At 43.7% G+C, this 19,947-nt stretch overlaps 1 protein-coding gene across 1 annotated transcript in view; it reads left to right on the top strand.

The window, feature by feature from the left end:
- Nucleotides 1-536: 536 nt before the first annotated feature.
- SPAG6 (sperm associated antigen 6) overlaps nucleotides 537-19,947 on the top strand; it is a 34,185-nt gene continuing 14,774 nt past the window's right edge. Inside the window, exons 1-4 of the mRNA XM_088533984.1 lie at nucleotides 537-609; nucleotides 712-807; nucleotides 12,104-12,270; nucleotides 15,641-15,824. Coding sequence (XP_088390110.1) covers nucleotides 585-609; nucleotides 712-807; nucleotides 12,104-12,270; nucleotides 15,641-15,824 — 472 coding nt within the window. The 5' untranslated portion in view covers nucleotides 537-584. The remainder of the gene's footprint in view (nucleotides 610-711; nucleotides 808-12,103; nucleotides 12,271-15,640; nucleotides 15,825-19,947) is intronic.

Here is a 19,947-nt window from a genome sequence, read left to right as displayed (position 1 = left end):
CTCCGTGCGCGGCGGGGCCCCGCTCCGCGCCACCTCCCGTCCCCTCAGGCCCCGTGACGTGTCGGAAAAACATCGTCCTCTCAACGCGGGCGAGACGGCGCGCTCGAAATGTCAGCGCCGCGGGGCCGCCCCCGGCGCGCAGCGCTGCGCGGGGGGCCGCGGAGGCGCCCGCGGCGAAGGCAGCGCCCTGCCCTTCCTCGTCCCCATCCTCACCCCAGCCGTGTCACTGTTCCCATCGCCTGCCCTGTCCGCACCTACGCCATCCAGCCCGTGCCGCAGCCCCGCTCCTGCCCTTCCCTATCGCTTGCAGTGGCCGCCTCATCACCATCCCATTCCCTCTCTCCCGGAGCTCCGCACTCGCTGCGCACCCGCGCGCCGACGCCCTCCACAGGGATGCGAGCCCCAGGGACGGGAGCTCCCGTCGGGACGCGGAGCTGCGCGCGGAGCTGCGCGCGGGGCGCGTGATGTCACCGCGAGGCGGTGGCGCCTCCCGCCCCGCCCCGCGCGGCGCCGCTTCCGCCCGGTTGCCGGGGAGACGCGTCCACAGCGCGGCCTGCGCGGGTGCGCAGCGCTGCGCGGCCGCCATGAGCCAGCGGCAGGTCCTGCAAGGTAGGGCGGGCCGGGCCGGGCCGGGCCGGGGCGGGGGTGGCGGCACCGGCACCGGTACCGGTACGGGTGCCGGTGCCGGGCTCTGACGGCGGGGCCCTGCAGTGTTCGAGCAGTACCAGCGCGCCCGGACGCAGTTCGTGCAGGCCGTGGCCGAGCTCGCCTCCCGCGCGCAGAACATCGAGACCCTCCAAAACGCAGGTACGCGGCACCCCCCGCGCCCGCGGGTCCCATTCCCGTTAGTTCGTGGGTTCGCCGGCCGCTCGGACCCGGCGGGCGCTTGTTCGGGCTGCGCTTCTCGTCCCCGTGTGCCCGCGCAGCCCGTGTCCCTGCGTGCCCGCGCAGCCCGTGCCCGCCGCCCCCCGCGCTCCCAGCGCTGCTGGGCGCGCAGCGGAGCCGCCGCCGCGCAAAGGGCGCGCAGGGACCGTCGTGTCCTCGATTCTGTGTGTAGCGCCGGTCTCCCACGTCCCGTACAGGTGGCGGTCTCTATTTTTTCCCTTTTTCCTTTTCTCGCTCTCTCTCTCTCTCTCTTTTTTTTTTTTCTTTCCCTCCGAGGTACAAGGGAAACAAACAAACGACAGCCTCAAAAGAAAAACACTTCTTTAAGACTGCAACTTCGTATGAAAATAGTTTTATTGAAAATCGATCCCTTAAATTCTCGTTATTTACTTACTTCCATTACGGGAGTCATGCACTGACTCCAGGCCTTTTTTTTTCCCCCTTACTCCTTTTTCTTTTTCTTTTCCTTTTATTTATTCCTGTTCTTTTTCTTTTCCTTTTTACTATCTTTCAGTTTTCAATGAGTTACTTCTACCACTTTATTTTATACAAATTATTTCACTTTCAAATGTGATATTTTGGTGACAGGAGTAGCTTATGTTTTATTTGTGAGAAAAGACCCCCTATGCCAATTCACAGCTCTGGATCTGTTAGCTGCCCACAGAGAGAATTCCCATTAAAGCTGAGTTCTTACTCTTAAATGCTTTAAAAATTATTTTCTTTTAAAAAATTCTGTTTTAAGCAGGCAAACAAAATGTCCGGCTAACTTAAATTGAATTGTTTTTCTGGTTCTTAAAATAGTTTTTCAATGTAATCTGCATGGTAGCTTTTCCTCAGACTTGCTCTGCTGCTTGTGCAGAGGAAACAGTTCAGAGAGCTGAGACTTTATTCTGTGAGTAGCTGCTGTTTCCCTCAGGGTTACGTGTCCCAGGAATGCGGAGTCGGGCCCTGGGTGCTAGTGTGGAAAAATGCATTTGGGCAGCACATAAACCTTTTTGGTGCATTCGGATATCAAGCTGCTTTTTTTTCTTTTTCTCTTCTTCTTTTCTTTTTTTTTTTCTCACAAGATTTAAATATTTTCTGAGATGCTAGAAAAGAGAGCAATGTTTGCAAATGTAGTGTTTCCTTTCACAAATTATTTGAATTACCAAGGCCCACAAATATTTGACTCCCTTCTGCCAAATCCTGTCTTTAAAACCAGCTCATAATTAAAAAAATATACCAACAGTTCTTAGTTTTGACCTTTTCTGGGTATCCCAGACACAGGTTTTAAAACCTCAGCCTATATGACACATAGTTAACTTCTTAAAAAAAAAGGACCAGTACAAGTACTCGGAGACGGAGCTGTCTGCAGCCACCCTGCAAGCCTTTTATGGTGCTGATCCTGTGAGTTGCCTCTAATAAAATTTGAGAGCAATGATTTGAGAAACAAAGATGCCATCTCTCTCTATGTATCTTCATATGGATTTCTATATAAATGGATGGGGGCTACTTGCTTATTCTGTTAAGGAAAGTTAATTATTCCTTAAGGAGATCACTTTTTTTTTTTTTCTTTTTTAAGAACATGAAGAAAGACTTTTCCTGCTGTCATTTTTCCATTAGCATTAGGAGTCCAAGGGCACTTGGCAAAGTTCTGCCGAATCTCAAAGGTTGCCAGGATTCAGTCTTTTTCCAACTGAAAGAGAAGGCAAGATTACATTGCCTTGAATTTGAGCAAAATGGAGCTCTTAAAGTGTATCCTTGCACTGCTGGCCTTGGTTAATGTTTCCAGAATATCCCAAATTCAGACTGGCAAAGGCGAGAGATCAAAGTACTCAAGGAATAAAACATGTGCTCCCATTTGCTGAAGTCCTCTTGATAAACTCTTAGTGTAATACTAAACATTAAATAATATTCTGAGACCTTCTTGTTCTTTGTGAAAGTGTCTCTGGACCTGCTAACATTATGTACAAGTGCTTAAAAATACCTGTTGACTGCACTGGGAGCTGGGCTGGCGCAGCATCAAACCGGGTTGACAGAGCTGCGGGTTCGCGGTGGCAATCGCTGCTGTGGAAGGGGAGCAAGAGGCTGGTCTCAGAGGTGAGACTTTCTTACGCTGGTTTTGCTGCTGAGACACGTGATGTCCTGCTCTGTGGTGGCCCCGGTGCGATCGCAGGGACACAAATAGGGCTGGCAAGCTGAGGGATATCCCGCAAAGGAAGCAGATATTCCAGGGCAGCTTCCTTCAGAGGCATATCCATCTAGTCATACTGGCTCTTGGAGCTGACTCCCCTGAGCCGAAATCCTGACTTTGGTTGTAGCCAGGGAACTAGAATCTGGTGCCAGACTTTTGTGGAGCCCCATAGGTGGCCCTGCCTCCGTCCTGCTCAGGAGGGTCCAAGGGTTTCATCCTTTGGACCACAACAGCTTTCAGGTACAGAGAGATCTTCCAAGAAGCAATCGGATAAATTCTCTTTCCAGAGCTTCTTCCCGTATCTTTTCCAGCTCTCTGTGCTGCTTTGGTGAGTTCTGATGAGGTAGTTCCTTATGATTAAATTCCACCATGAATAATACTTGTAGGACCTGTCCTTTGAATGTTTAATTCATGCCGATATACAGGGGAAAAACGTCCTCCCTCAAGTTTCCTAAACCTTTTTCGTTTGGTAAACACATGCTTGGAACAACGGCAGGCAATTCACTTGTCAGCCTCAGTTCTAGAGGGCCCTGGACTAACGGGCAAAGCTGCTTTGACAGTTCCAGTTTGGAGCATATTCCTTCAAAACAAGCCTGCTCCCCTGGCCGCTGCGGCTCGCGCAGCCCCTCCTGCAGGGTCGCAGGCCCCAGAAGAGCCATTTTCACTTACAGGGAAGCCAGGTGAACCTGAGCCCACTGCTCATGCAGCGACTCAGGCGGCTCTGTCTTTCAGAAAATTTAGGAGAAAATCTGAACTGGTTCCAGTACATTTCTGAGAGAGTCATTGAAGGTCTAGTTTTGCTTTCTTTTTATGCTTTGTGAAGTGCAAAGCTATGTAAATAGTGGGTTTGAAACAGAGCTTTTTGCTGAGGAATTTACAGTTCACTATGTGAACAAGGCCCGTGCTACTTCTGGGTAGTCATTTTTGTATTCTCCTGCAGCATGAACTAAAACTTCATACTTTTTTTTTTTTTTTTTCAACTACAGTTTGTGGTGCCGGGATTTTGTTTTTAATATTTTAGAACATCAGTGTTTTCCCCCATACCAGGGTCGGGGCACTGCACAGAGCTGCACCCACCGACGGGACCGAGTCCTCCCACGCCTTGCACCTTTGGGTACCTTTCCCTGTATCTGTTTTCCTACTGGCAAGAGCCTGAGGACTGAGCTGGCCTCCTTGTAACGAGGGCTGCATCACTAATGCTTGTGGTGTGGCAGCTTTCCTCCTGCTTCACACTCTCTCTCCTATTTTTATTTTTATTTTTATTTTTATTTTTATTTTTATTTTTTTCCAACTAATGGTGATGTCAGGAGGAGTAGTTCTGTTCTGGCTCCAGAGCTATTCCATTGGTCGCAGCCTTTAAAAGCTGTATTCCCCAAGCTTTGGAGTGGTTTCAGAATCTTTATTTCTAAGAAAAGGCTGTTTAGATTTATTTCCCAGGTGCAATTACACAAACTTTTTTTTTTCCTCCCTTCTATTTTTTCCAGACCCCTCCTTTTAGCATGCACATTCTAGATGCACCTATTTTAAATGTGCCAGCTGGACACCTGGCCCTCTGCGAGGAGGATCAGGTTCTGTGAAAGGATTCCAGAATGCGGTTCTGCATTTTCAGGGATATAAAGAGACGTGCTCTGCTCATACAGCACCCTGCAGAAAGCCGGGATGTGCAGGACGGGCGGCTCTCACATCAGCTGCACAGAGAAAGGGCTGCTCCCTTAGAAAACATCTGTGTTCTTGCACTAGATCTTGCAAGGGGAGTCCATAGAGCCCGCTTCAGTATTTGGTTGAAGGCACTTACCTGTTATGAATAAAGCTTTTCTGGGCCTTAGTGGGTTGAAAATAGAGGCAGGAGAAGAAGTGGGGGAGAACCGTGTAATGGGGGGAAGGAGAAGGTCATCACTGGAGCTGCAACAGGAGCTGTGAGGAGAGCGGCTGTTTCCCCCGGGCTTACCGAGGTGGCACCCGAAATGAAAGGAACCCGAGTGTTGTGGAAAGCGCCAGAGAGGTGACTGGGGAAGAGAGAGAAAGTGCTGCCAAGGCCAGGGGACTGTCTGCTTCCAAAGGGCAGTAAGCTGAAAGCTCAGCGGCTCTCAGGTGTTCCATGACTGGCAGGATTTGGAGGAGAAAATTCGGGTAGAAAATTCACAGGTAGAACTTGCTGGCAACACGTGTTTCACCTCAGGAGGTGGCCTTGGCAAGGAAACAGCTCCTGGTGGCTGTGGAGAGCGGTGTGTGAATTTTGCTGGTGGCCCCGTGAAGGGCGTTCTCATAAACTCAGTCATCTCTAAACCAGATCAGTCTCGTTCCATTAATGAGGGAAATGGGGTCTGGGAAATGCTTGTCCAGGTCAGCTTTTAAGGACGGAGAAACTGCTCCTTGTTCCCTCCAAATTCTCCAGCCCTGCCGTCAGACTGAACCTGTGTTGTGTTCCCCACTATCTGGGGACAAATTGTGTGACAAATTGCTTGATTGCCCAGAGCCTCTGTTACCGAACCGCAGTCCTGGTCTGGTTGGTGTTTGAAGGATTCTAGTTGTGTTGGGCACAGACGGGTCACGGTGCCGGGTCCCTGCGTGGCGCGAGTCACTCCTGGGCACTACGTCCTGGAGACGCACGGATGGCGCGAGCGGGGGAAACTTCTCCTCACTCTTCACCAGGGAAATGTCTTAACTCTCCTGCTAAAATCTCGCTGCCATATTGTTTCTAGGGAAAAGTTGCAGGCTGGGGTGATATAGAAAAAAAAATGCACTTGATTTCCTTGTCAAGCCATTGAATCTGGCACCAGGGCTCCTGAAAAATCAAGATTATATGGTAAATGCTTGAGCTTTATTTTTATTTCAGGGAATGTTCTTTGTGTAACAGGTAGCATACAAATATGTGAATGTGAATATAACATTACATTAGATTTACGGGGCAAATTTTCATCTTGAAGGTAAGAGTGTATCAAAGAGACAGCAAAACTAGCAAAGAATTACATTTATTTCCATTTTAAAATTTATATGCAAAAAAATATATCCAGTATAGAGGAGAGAAGTGGTCATCTTTAAGTGCAGGAATAGAGAGAATTTGAAACCTGGAGTGAAATTTCTGTGACTTGTGACTAATGACGTTTTTTAGGGGCAAGAGGGGGGAAGGAATGGGGTTGGGGAAGGAAATTTTGCCAGGCTTTCAGGTGTTTTTTTTTCCTAAGCCATTGAAAAATCCAAACAAAGGCTGCTATCTCCAGTGGAGTTACTGTTTGTTTGGCTGAAGAAACATGGAATGGAAAACTTGGAGCCTACTGCTGCCCTGAGTTCACTCCACATAAAGGCAGGCAGCAGGCAGCCCTTGCTGGAGGAAAGTGGATGAGGCCTGTGCACAACAGCCCCACTTGAGCAGTGTGTGCTGGGGGTGATGCAGCTTCTGAAGTGCATCGTTCTTCAAAACAAGTGAGTGGGAAACCGAGGACGGAGAGCGGAATCGTTCCTGGCCCTGGCTCAGTCAGGGTTATGTGATGCAAGGAAGAATATTTGGCAGTAATTCGATGTTACCCTGTTTCTGAGTTGCTTGTGGGAACTCTTCCAAAACAAATCCAGTCTAATGGTCTAAATGCCTTATTTTATCGTTCTTTACTTTCTGTGTAGCTGCCTCTGAATTAGTGAATTCGCCACTTCTATCAGAAGAGATTTGTTTAGAAGAGCAAAGAGTTCCCCTAAAGTTTTAGGCAAAGCATTGCTGCACCCTGGTCTCTATGGCCCCATTCCTTTAAGTGAGCAGTAGAGGTAAGAGAAAGTTGTTGGAAGCTTCTTATCTATTTTTCTGTCTTAAGGAATCATGAAAGTAGTTTGATTTTAATTCAAAATGCTGGTAAGAATCCTGACTGGACTTCTTTGGGAAGGAAGGGTAGACGCTCTAGACAGAGCACTCAAAGGGAAAAAATCAAATAGAGGAGCTCACCAAAGAGAAAATATCAGGTTTGGGCCCTGGCAGGAAAGTTCCCTTGTGTGTCAGGACATCTGTCCTTTCCTGCAGTGTCCGTGCAGCTTGTGGAAGGAGAGGTGGATATCTTTGCTTTCCTATGGGTGTTTTAGTGCCAAATACATAACCTCTGAGCAGCAGCAGTTTCACACTCTCAGAACTAATGTTTATTTATCCTAAGTGCTGTTAAGAGAGAAATACTCGGTTTACTGAAGATGTGACAGTATTGAAAATGATGACAACTTCTCAAATGGTTGGTCTTGCAAAGTGGTCAGAGATGATGGATAGAATCTCGATGCAGAGAAACAGACTGATTTTAGATGATGTAGGAAAGGAAAATAGAGGCTTTTAATTACGTTCAGTGTGCAAGTATAATCTAGGACTACACACAGCTGTCAATTCTCAGTTAATTTGATGTCAATATAAGGGTTGTACAGCAACAAGAATTGATTTTTTTCCCTTTTCTTGTACCACCAAACTGCTTGTCATGATAATTATTTGTTCACTATCGTTTCTCACATTCAGCCATCACTTTAGGAAAATATGCTCTCCTTGATGATCAGCACAGGTTCTACTATTTTCTAACCTTCTTCATCCTTTCTTTTTATATACCCTGTTTTAGCATCTTGTATCTATTTCCAAACAGTTACTTCCATTTCACTTTTCATGCTTTTCCTCACCTTCACTTACATTAGCTAAAATAATTTGCAGTGGAGCATTTTTTGCTGACACTTCAATGTCATCACCATGCTTTACATGCTTTATACTGTAGAGAATTAAATGAGAAATAAATGGTGTTGGTCATCGGGAGACATGCTGCCTGGCATTATTGTTTCAGGCTCAAGGTTTTTAGCATGTTCCAGAAGTGAAATCTTGAAATCAGCTAATCTTGAAAATACAGCTCATGTAAGTGTCATATTTACATCAGCTCACAGTAAATGTGTATGTAAACTTGTCAAAATGTGTTTTACATTTTGCAGTGGCTGCGTGTATCATGCAGGCCAGAAACCTGCCGCATGGTCTGAACTTAGCTTATGGCTTCCTCTGACCTACAGTAATTCTAGGCTGTGAAAATATTTACTGAATTTCGAGGTCATCAGCCTTTGTTCTTAAAGGATGGGAGGGAAAATGGACAATTACTTTTTCTCTTTTGGGTGACTTAGTATGTAAATCTTGAAGCATGACTTTGAGTGGAGATGGTGCTTCCTGCTGAGACAAGGTGAGTTAGATGTCAAAAATGGCTACAAGTATTTGACTGGAGTGTTTCTTTGCTGTAAAACAGCAATTTATTCAAACAAAATATTTCTGGAAATGTAGTAATACAGAGAAAAGCTTTGAGAGAGGAAGATTCTTCAGTTTGGAAGATTTCTTCCATCTTCAGATGTAATTGTCAATCCAGCTAGCACAGTGTGACTGCCTCACCTCCTTGGCAGGGCCAGTAACGCAAACAGCTTTGTACTTGATTTCTGGTGTAAGAAACTTTAATTTGAGTTTATGATTCAACGGTGGGATTTGAGCTGTCTTCCGTATCCTGGCTGAGTGTGCCAGCCAGCAGGCTGTTGGATCCTCAGGGAAAAAACACTACACATTGAGATGTTCCTTTTTTTTTTTTTCCCAAACTATTTTAATAATTTCAACTAAAAAAAAATCAATAAAACCTTTTTTTTTCCCCCCACAAAACAGAAATTTCAGTTCTGTATCATCTCAGCATGGAAATTTCAAATTTAATATCTGTACACTAAATACAAGCATCCTACTTTTGACTGTTCCCTTGACTGTTCCTTTGACTGTTAAGTATCTTCAGCTTAAAGAGTCTGAACAGCAGGAGGTCCCTGCAAGAATTTCAACAGATGCTGACCATGCAATTCGTGTTGGAGGGGAAGAACAAGAAAATGCTCTCCTGTAGAGGGTGCAGGTGACTTACTGGAGGATGAGCTGACAGAAGGTACATGGGGTTGTCCTTAAGTCATGTGTGTTGTGTGTGTTTTCCCCTTTTAATTTATCGTATAAAGTACGTAACACATTTCATATGAAGCCTGATTTGCTAATGAGAGTGCAAAAACCGTTTGAAGGAGTTTGTGAGAAGAGGTCAGTCTGTTGGCTACATCATGAAGTAGTAAGCAATTCCTCTGAAGTGATGTATGAACTTCCATTGACCTTGCAAGGCTGGAGTGTCTAGGCCTTGCATATTGTTACTATGCAGGATGCCTCTTTCAGCTCCCATTGACCTGGATAGGAGCGAGAGCAGATCCCAGCTATACCAGAGCTATTTACATGGGCTCTACATAGAAACTTAGAATCATAGAGTCCTTAAGGTTGGACAGGACCTCTAGGGATCATCTAGTCCAGCCCCCTGCACACACAGGGTCACCTAGAGCACATATACTTGTTAAAATGCTGCATGCTGCAGAGGCAGTTTTAGTGCTTCTGCACTGCTATCTAGACATCATAACTTCATCTCATCTTTCTCCTTTTATTGTGTCTCCTAAGACCTGTGTTCTTTTGGCTTGGGAACCTCCTGGGAAGTCATACCCGTCATAGCTGTGTAGCCTCTGTTTACAGGGAGTCACCTTCCCAGAGCCATGTCACTGGTGTCTGCGTAGCCACCACAGCTGCCTTTTTTTTTAAAAAAAAAAAAAAACAAACCTGTTCAGAGATATCTATAGTTTATTAGGCTTTTCTGCGATTAGGCTTTTTCTGCTTGCAGAGAGCAATTTGATTTTTAAGTTAAAATTGTGTTTTCTAAGAGAATTACATTCTGCTTAACCTGATTTTATCTTTCTAGGGTGTCTTTCTATGCAAGCTATGGGCAAACCTTGCTATAGTCTCCCTCCTTTTGGACTAGTCCAGTCCCCATCATTTTGGACTATTCCTAAGCCCTCAACTTCTCCTTTTTTCTTGTCATGCATGATGTGCTCAACATCTCCTGGATGACATCTGTGAGCAGGCAGCAATCCCACCATTGTAGGTCTTGCTTATGAGCACATATAGCCCTTGGGAAATGAAGTCTTATTTTCTTCTTCTGGCTATGGTCAATCAGCTAAATCTTTGTCTGATGCAAGTGAACTTAGTGGAAAACTCTGACAACCGATAGAAAAAATTGTTGTCGTAGCTTTGAATGTTCAGTATTCCAGTATAGCACTTCTGAAGCTCCAGCCAATGTCGCTTCCCAGCTGAGGTGCTAAAGCTTGGAAGTTTTACTTCATGCACCTGGCTGATGTAGGGACAGCACTTTCAAAGATCTACAAGTATTTTCCCTTCCCCAGTCCTTATAAATCATATTCTTTATGCAACAATGTTCTTATTTGCAAGTAGACTTTTCTCAATTATCAAAGATAAAACTAATTCAGAACTGCTCCCTATTAAGCTATAAATCTCCCTGCATCGTCTGAAGAACTGCCATGTGTGTCAGACCAGGGATCAGAGCAGCTCTTATCATCTAGCCCACTGTCCGGCCTCCAAAAGGAGACATACCCAGATGCCTAGGAAAGAACAGAAGAGCACTTGCTCAGCTTCCAGCTGTTATTAGCTCAGGGACTTCCTGAGGTGTGCATGGTTTCCGTGTACTTAGTAACAGGTTCTGCTTGGGGAACTTAGGCAGTCTTCTCTTGGACCTCTGTGAACTGTCTTCGCAAGAACTTCCACAGTTCTACTGACTTTGTGTGTGAAAAATCATGTCTTTCTAAAATTTGGTCTCTACTAGCTTCATATAATACTCCCTAGTTTTGGAAGAGTCAGTGTTTCATCTCTGGCTGCCTTCTCCAAGCTAAACCAGGTGCTGTGGGCCTTGCTTATATCCCTGCTGAAAAGCATTAGTTTAACTGTGGGATCTGCTTTCACATACAGAGTGGTCCTCTTTGATCGTCCTTGTTGCCTTTCTCTGAAGCTCTTCCAGCCCTATTGTAGGGGAAAGGATTAGATGAATACACCAATACAGTGATGGTCTCCATTAGGTTTTTGTGCTCCTTTCCCTAGCACTCTGTATGCTGGTGTGTGTACTTTCTTTTCCACTACTGAGTGGTGAGCTGATGTTTCCACGGACTGTCATAGCGCAGGATCTTTCTCCTGGATAGCAGTGATCAGTTTGGGGTCCATCACTGTATATGAGAAATTCAGATCAGCTTTCTCAACTATTTTGCTTTGCAGTTACCTTCTTAAAATATCACTTGCCATTTTATCATCCAGTCATTCAGTCTCTGTTGTTTCTCATAGTAGCCCTTGCTGGCACCACCTCGAGTAACTCTGAGTCACCAGCACATATTCTCAGGGCACTATCCCTGCCCTCTTCCTCATCACTTGTGAGTATCAGTATTTTCAACAGCGTGTGAACCAGTCCAGGCTCTTGAGGAACTGCACTGGGACCTCCTCCTCTTGCAGGAATGGAATGTTTTCCCCTACCATTTCCTATTTTTAGCCAAATGTTTATCCATGTGAGGACTTTTCTGTGCAATAACTGCTTATGGTTCATGTCATAGCTCCTCAACATACCTGTAATTTCAACAGTTTAGTGTATGTGTAAGAACTTCTTCAAGACGGGACTTCATCTTCTTTCATATTGAGCTGATACAATGTGGAATGTAATATAAACACATCGTAAATAATGATGTGGTAATAAAGTCTTTAATTCTTCTGTCTGGAATGTAATATATTATGGCTATTGGTCCCCAAATCAGTCACTGTTTATAATATATGGAATTATTAGTAATTTGTTGTAATTCCATGTAGAGGTTCTGCTGGCAGACTGAATAATGAGCGACATACCAGTGTTAGCTCACCAGAACCTCCAGATGGAGTTCCCTGTGCGTATTTACCTTGTTAACACGTATTGCTTATATATGCTAAAATATGCTTATTTCTGCATGTGAGTCTTTATATTTCAGAGGTGTTTCATACCTATGAAAAATGGGCAGGAAGATTGTTACACGCCAGCAGTGCCATCCATGTGCCAACTTCGTTTCAGGGGAACGCCTCTGAATTTCCTACAACTTCCTATCATTTCAAAGAGTAATTTAACAGATTTTTATGAATAAAGGCAAATGTTCAGACAAATCTCCACTTATTGCGTGGTCTTTTCTCTTTCTGATGTAACTCAGGTGTGATGGCTCTGCTGAGACCTCTCTTGCTGGACGTGGTGCCGACGATTCAGCAGACCGCTGCCCTGGCGCTGGGGAGACTTGCCAATTACAACGATGACCTGGCAGAGGCGGTTGTAAAGGGAGACATTCTTCCGCAGCTCGTGTGCTCCTTGTCTGAGCAGAACGTAAGGCATCCTTTACTTAATAATCTTTTTTTTTTTTTAACATAAGGAAGGGGAAATCTTTACTTTTCAGCTGTCTCCTGTTATTCCTGACGTCAGAGACAGCATGCATGCAACAGCAACCTCTTGAAAGGTTGTGTATATAATTTTGACTTTAAAATATTGTCTTACCTTTTAATTCCGTATATGAAAAATATCCATGCCACTTGTTTTCAAAATGTTGAGTGATACTTTATAAAAGGTCTCCATTTAAAAATGAGTCAATTTGAAAGCTGTAGTGGTAATTGATTAGGATTTGTCATTAATACCAAACACTTGTAACATACATATAAATGCTGTAGTGGAATACTTAATATCTCCAAACATAGTCATTTGAAAATCTATAGCATGCAAAATATCAAGCTACTAACACAGGAAAATACAATTAAATGTTTTGATTTTCGTATTTCTTAAAAAAAAAAAAAAAAAAAAAAAAAAAGCCCAGTGCAGATAAATCCAATGCCCTCTTAATTTCCCTTCTTGACATTTTTCCTCGCTTTTTGTATATACTAGTGTTTGGATCTTAAACTAGAGTAACAGAAATGCTTTCAAATACTGTTCTTAATGATTGGAAAAAGAAAGAAAGCTGAGGGTTAAATGTATTGAGATCATGGGTTGTATTTTTGATTTATTTGATTTAGGAAAAGCAGGATTTCAAAGAAAATATAGCTTGGAAATGATATATTGCCATTTCAGTCTTTTGAGAAAAACATAAATATAAGTACTTACTGCATGTTTTCATTGTTGCATATCTGGTCATGCTTATACAGTTTATCTTAAAAATATGTCAAAGAAAAACATTAATGTCGAGACAGTGGTATAACAGGGAAAGAAAATTCAGGTTTTAGTTAGACAAATTTATAACCATTTTGGTTAATCTATTTGTATTTTAAAGGGAGGAGACAAACAAAAGTCTTTATCTTCTTTTCTAATTTATTATTATTTTTTTAATTTGGGAAAGAATCCCCAACAACTGAGGCCTTACTAAGTTAGCCAGAGCACCCTCATGTCTCTTCCGTTACCTCTGTGGGGTGGCTGGGATTCGGCATCACTTGGGGCAGCAGCAGGGTCAGTGTGAGCTCAGGGAAGGCCCCTGTGCCTTGGTGGCTGAGGAAACTCATTATCCAGTTCATGCAGAGTTTAGCAGCTCACCCAGTTTGTTACTTCTCATAAGCAAAAAAATAAGAAGATGCATTTCCATTCTGCTCGCTTCTTGTGTATCAACATCTATACTTAAAGCGTAGATTCTCTGAGCATACAATAAATACTGATTCCACTGATTTATGAAGAATAGGCACAGGGTCACATCCTGGTTCAATATTTTGTCAATTAAACTGAGAAAAATACACAGCTTTATAATACATTTGAACTGTGCCTGTGAATATGGCTTGTTTGTAAATAAATGTGTTTTGAATAATAACAAAAACCCAGAAGTATTTTCCTTTGCTTGGAGCACAGTTCCTTGCGGGAATAGCATGGCCACATTTGCACAGATGGAGACGGGTGTAAACTGTCGTACGTCACCACGTTCAGCGAAGCCTACGGTGACTTACACCAGCTAGGTGTCTGCCTTTGTGCTGGTTCCCCAGCTTACGTTCCCCCTAAATAATGTTTAATGTTTTGTCTGTAAATTATGCTCAATACACTGAACCAAACTAGAACGCTGGGTTTTTGGCATTAAGGAATTACATCTGTGCTGCTAAGCCAAGCAAGGCCGTGGCAGTGTCGAGCCCTGGGACACGGCTATTCATGCTCTTTAATTGCTAACACGCTTCCTGACGTGGTTTTGGCCCAAGCTCGCTAGCAAGCTCTCAGGCAATGCCCAGTTGCGGTTTAGGGGAGAGTACAAGGCAGGGACAGTTGCCAGGAGCATAGAGGAGACCTCTGTGCTTTGGGAGAAGCTTGGCTGTGCAGACATGGAGCGCTGCGTGGCTTCCGCGTCGGGCTGGGGACGAGCCCGGGTGCAGGTTCCTGTGCAGAGCCCTCTCTGTAGTCGCCCCTTGCTGGCTTTGTGGGCAGATTTTTTTAGTGTGGTTGGACATCTTGCAGGATGTGCAAAAGCACTCACATGCTTCTTTGTTCCTCTGGACTTGTTGCAGAAGGGATGTGAGGTTTGCAGTATCTAAGTCATAGATGCCTTAGTAGTAGGTATCTAGCACCGGAGTGCCCAGCACCCTGTAGAGAGCAGGGGAGAATGAAGTGTCTTAGAGAGCCCAAGGGAGAGCCCTGCCGAGCTCCCTGAGGGCTGATCTCCCTCCAGGCCACGGAGCAGGCTCTGGACACGTGGCTGTGGCGGGAGGCTAGTTGTGACCCAGTGAATTTTGCACTTCCTGCAGCACAGAGGCTTCGAGAGGAGCTCAGCTGTTCCCCCTAACAGCCTTTGGCCAGAGAGCTTTGCTCGGGGTCTGAGTGTTGAAACTTCAAGGTGGGTCAGGAAATGTAACCTTCATCATCTGCCTTCCAATGGCAGGTAGAGAACTGTAGAAAGAGAACGTGAAATGTGATTCTTTTGGGAAAACTTGTTTTTAATTATGCTTTTGAAAGAAGCCACGGCCATCATTGCTGTTTGTATGGCACCACCTGACGTCTGCAGCATGATAGGTGCTGAAAACATGTGCTTGGTCCAACGTTGGGGGCAATAGGCAGAATAGTGTGAGCACATGCTTGGATCTTGCTCTAAATTGTGCACGGCAGAGGTGCCCGGCTGCCCAGAGGGAGCTGGGTTTGGGCACGTGCAGGGCTGGAGCCGCAGCTCGTCTGCCCACAGGGGAGGAGAGCTCCGTGCTGGGCTCAGGCACCGCTGAAGCATTTCAGGATTCAGATCTTAAACCCTTTTTGTTGGATCTGATCATCTGTGTTTATTTCCTGTTTGCAAACGTGAACAGTGTTTTCTCCTAGGACTGATATTATGGTGGATATACATTGGAAATTGGGAAGCCTTGTGAATGACACAGATGGGTAGAATTATTCTAGGAGTTTGACCTGTATAACCTGTGTAATCTAGTTAAATATATTAAAAGGTATTGTTTTTGCAGCTCTTATCACTCCCTACTCACTTAAGCAAACAAATTTATCTAGACTAATATCTTTTCTCCATATCCTCTTAGCTTTATTTTTTTTTCTGTTTGTTTATGCACTTACTGCAAATTTGAGATCATGAGCTGTTTCAGAAAGGACTGTTTGTGCGATGTCTGGTAGTCCTGATTTGGATCTGTTGAGATACTGCTACTACTAAAAAAAAAAAAAAAAGTCTAATTTATGCATGCCTGTACTGTACTATGTTTTGAACAGCTTAACATTAGTAACAAGATTTTTTTTTTCTTGATTTGTGTAGCGTTTCTACAAGAAAGCAGCAGCATTTGTGCTAAGAGCAGTTGGTAAACATTCCCCACAGCTAGCCCTGGCAATAGTTCAGTGTGGAGCACTGGAAACACTTGTGATTTGTTTGGAAGATTTTGACCCTGGTGTGAAAGAAGCTGCAGCTTGGGCCCTTGGTTATATTGCCCGCCACAATTCAGGTAACAGGTTTCATATGTGTTATCTTTCATCGTTGTATTATGTGAAAGTTGTAATAGATTGCATTTTGGTAATTTTAATTGTTCAGAACAAGATGCTTTTGCACTGTCAAGAAATTTCAAATTTGGAATAAGAAGCTGCTGAAAGCTTACAGATTTGCCAGTGCAGCACCATTAGTGGGAAAGTGGCATAGCTGACAGCAGCAGTGCCGGATTGTGTGGGAGATGCTCTGAGAGGACATGTGCTGGAACTCAGTCCTGAAAATTACATTCTAGTTTATTTTGTTTTGTGAAGAAATCTCGGAATCTGTATACATTATAAAACAGCTACTGTGAAGCAAAGTTTGTTTTGCTCCAATGTTAGCTCTTCTTGTTTTATATACAGAGTAAAAAAGAGAGGCTTAGGTAGAACCAAGTTTTGTCCAGTTGGTAGCACTGCCTGCAGCGTTAACGGTGCCAAAGTCATTGCAGTTGCCAGTGGACCACGCTCTTCTCTGGGAGTCAGGAATAGATGCTAGGAATCTGATATTGAGCAGCTTACTGCTCTCTCGGGTGGTTATGTAACTCGCTGGTAGTGTCATGTTCCTGTTCAAAAGCTGATCCACATAGCAGATAATTCCTTTACTAGCTGCTTATATAGTTCAAGTAGAAGAGTTTGGAGGTATGGGTCACAGAAATGAGGGGAGAAACTGCTGGATGGGAAGGGTAGGAGGAATGGCTTTTGTTCAAGTAGTTTAAGGTTAAAATTACTCCAGGGTCACAACATTAGCTGATATATTTATGTTAGGATTTAGTTTTAAAATATACTTAGACTGGATTTGAAAGTGATTTTTTTTTTTTAATCTGTGTGATGTGCTGGAGTGTAGAAGAAGGTGTGGGATTACCTTGTCCCACTTATAGAGGGGTAATTTGTGGGAATGGACTCCAACATTTGTCCTAATGGGTTTCTCTTTTTCCAGGGAACAAAACTCATTTTGAGGGCACTTCTGAGTGCTAAAGATCTTTTACTTTTTGATTGCTAGACCTGAATCCCATCCCTGTTAGAAATTAAGTGTTGCTTCCATCTGAAGTGTGTTTGTTGAAGTGTCATTTTAAAGTGTTCACTTGTGTGAATGTGTAAGTTCTGTGTTACCCTGAACATAAACAGTTCTGTAGTTTTGTTATGTCAGTAAATCAATATTGACTTGCCTCGATTGCCCTTTGTGCTATTCATTGCCTGAACACTGGCTGATCTTTAGGGTGATCCAGTTTGCTCTGGGGCGGCCCTGTCTGCAAAGATGGGGGTGATGAAGGGGTGCCGAAGACAACCAGCGCCGTGTACAAATTGAGCAATTTCCATGGTTGTGAACTGTTTATTCACTGACAGTGTGTGGGTGTATCTCTCATGTTAATTTACACAAGCAATAGAAACAGCAGTTTCCAAAATCAAGTTGAAATTGCACGTGCTACCATGCTGCAAGCTTCAGGGCATAGATCTTTTTTTTTTTTTTTTTAAAAAAAAAAAAAAAAAAACAGGTCTTCCCCAGCTGCCCAACTATAAGTCATTTGGGGGGCTTTGCCTTCCTCTAAAACATGGCCACAGGAAGTCTCTTAACTGATGATTACTGGGGGTAAAGAAGCTGTATTGGGGAAAAATTACTCCATACGTGGTATGTTTATTATGTGTATCTTATACTGCTATATGCATGCCTTTGTAACAGGATATTGCTGGAGATGGGATACAATGATAGATGGACCTGTTCTTACCAACATCTGGTGTTTACTGTTGAAGAAACACTGGATTAGGCTCACATGCTTGTGTTGGCAGCTCTGCTTTTCTCTCATTGACTGTCTGTGGATACATATTGCAGTCTGAGCTCTAAAAATAGAATTGGGTGTGAAATGTTTTCCCCCACCTACAAAAGATTTTTCTGATTCAAAATTGTTTCTATTCCAAACTGGGACAAGATAAAGGCAAGATTTTTTTCCCCTCCTGGAAAGAAAAAAAAAAAAAGAAGTGTGTGGGATGTTGCTCCTTTGTTCCTGGCAGGAATAGCTCAGTGATCTGGATCCTTGCCGGGGATGCTGGAGACAGATTAAAGCCCCAACGTGTTTTAGGCAGGATGTGTCTCCCTGCAGGCAAGCAAAGGCTCTCAGCACTAGGTGATGCCTCTTCTGCAGTGGGAGGGTCTCCTTGCTTTTTATCAGAAATTCCATCCATGACTGCGTAAAACTGCTCTCTCAGATCTGTGGCATACATTCCTATTTAAAAAAAAGACTTTCGCTATTTTTTTTTAATTGAAGTTTTCTGGTTAGTAAAAAAAAAAAAAAGAAAAACCAAAAAGCACACTATCTTCATAAAGCAAGCACTTAAAATGCTTTGGGAACAGATGTCTCCAGAAGTCATTGGATTCCTTGAGATTTTAGGTCAAGACAGATGTCTTGTGAGATTACAGAACATGGGAAGAACATGTCAGATTCCAGATTTTGGCAGTAGCTTGTGCAGTTCCATTGCTCGTTTGCAGGTTCCCTTGACTTGAATCTCAGACACTAATGCCATTCCAACACAAATGGATCAGTGTGCTGTAATTTTGCCATTCCTCATTTCTACTATGTATAAATGTTTGAAAGGAAGTGCAAAGTGTTTGAAATACCATTAAGTCTGTGAAAATTATTTTGCGAATAAATAACTTTTGCTAATACCATATTCAGCGAGGGGTTTAAAGTGCAGAGTTCTTAGGTTTGAGAGGCATGCAAATGACTTACCTTCCCATTTGCTTTGCCTATGTAAAATGTATGATTTATTCATGCTTTCTTACCTGCTACAGCATATTGCAAATGGGTAGGAAAACAAAAACAAACAGCACTCTATTTGCTTACACACAAGAATGTTGCTGAGGGAGGAATTATACTGATTTTCTGTCATACTGGGGTTCCCCTTAGGATCACGGGATAATTCAGGAAGGGACTTCAGGAGGTCTCTAGTCCAACCTCCTTCTCAAAGCAGGGTCAGCCACGAGGTCAGACCAGGTTGCTCAGATTGTCAACCATTTGAGTGTAGTCGTTTGGTCCTATTAAGAAACTCATAATTAATGACCTTTGTTCCTCTGCTGAGGAAAGTTGTTTTTATTTTTCTTTTTTCTTTCCACTGGTTTTGATGTTATCTTTAGTACTGTGCTTGTACTGGCCTGCATAAAACTGTGATTTTGAAGCGGTGATAGTGATTGGAGTCTTCACACAATCACATAGTCCTCAGAATAATGCAGTTGGAAGGTCGTTCTGGTCAAAAGCTGCTATCTCTAGTGGACAGAGCTGCCACCAAAGCAGGGGGTGGTCCCAAGGTCCCTACTCTAGACAGAAAACTGCATTTACTTCCAAGTGGAGGTTTGGAGGTTCGTCTGCTACCTGACACTGAGTGAACCTCGTGTTGGTTCTCAGCTGAGTTCCCTTCCCTGGGACTGTTTGCACATTTACTTCCTTGTCCTCGTCTTTTCTTCCCAAACTATTTTTTTTAATCTATTTTATTCTTGCTAGCATGAAGGGAATTTTTTTAGCAACACTTTAAGCTATTTTAGCTCAATCCTGTAGACTTGCCATTGACTTCAAAGGAAATCGACAAAAGAGCTTGACTCCTTTTTTGTTTGCTTTATGCCCTTTCTAATCAAGAGGGCTCATGACTAGGCCTCGGCATCCTTTGCATTCAGTTCTCTGCCCCTGATGAGCACATATGAATTGAGAAGAGTCTTCAAGTAGAACTCCTAGCCAAACTGGTGGCTCCTTACGATCTTTTTATCAGTCTTTCTCCTTCGGTCTGCCTGCCGTATCTGCAATATCTCCCTCTAGTAAAATTCTCCTTAGCTTTCTCTCGACAACTGATCTGTGGTGGTTTATGAGTCCAAGTTCTCTTGTCTCTGTGCATATGTCGAATAATATATGCTACGTTCTCTCATGCAGGGAAAAGTCCTACCTTATTATCATGTGGTTAGAAGATCCCTTGATCTGTGCCTCAAATTGCAGTCCAGAGCCCTGGGTTTTCATACTTATTGCTTCTGCAAGTTTCATAACTAGTTTTTCTTTGCTGTCTTTCTCCTGCTTTTCAACTATTCGTGTTTTTCCAGGTTCACAGACCTGGCATAGTGTTCAAAAA

Source organism: Tinamus guttatus, unplaced genomic scaffold (assembly GCF_059628265.1).
Source record: "Tinamus guttatus ecotype Peru unplaced genomic scaffold, ASM5962826v1 Tinamus_guttatus_pri_ptg000530l, whole genome shotgun sequence".
Taxonomy (NCBI): Eukaryota; Metazoa; Chordata; class Aves; order Tinamiformes; family Tinamidae; genus Tinamus; species Tinamus guttatus.
This window is presented reverse-complemented; position numbering and strand designations above follow the sequence as displayed.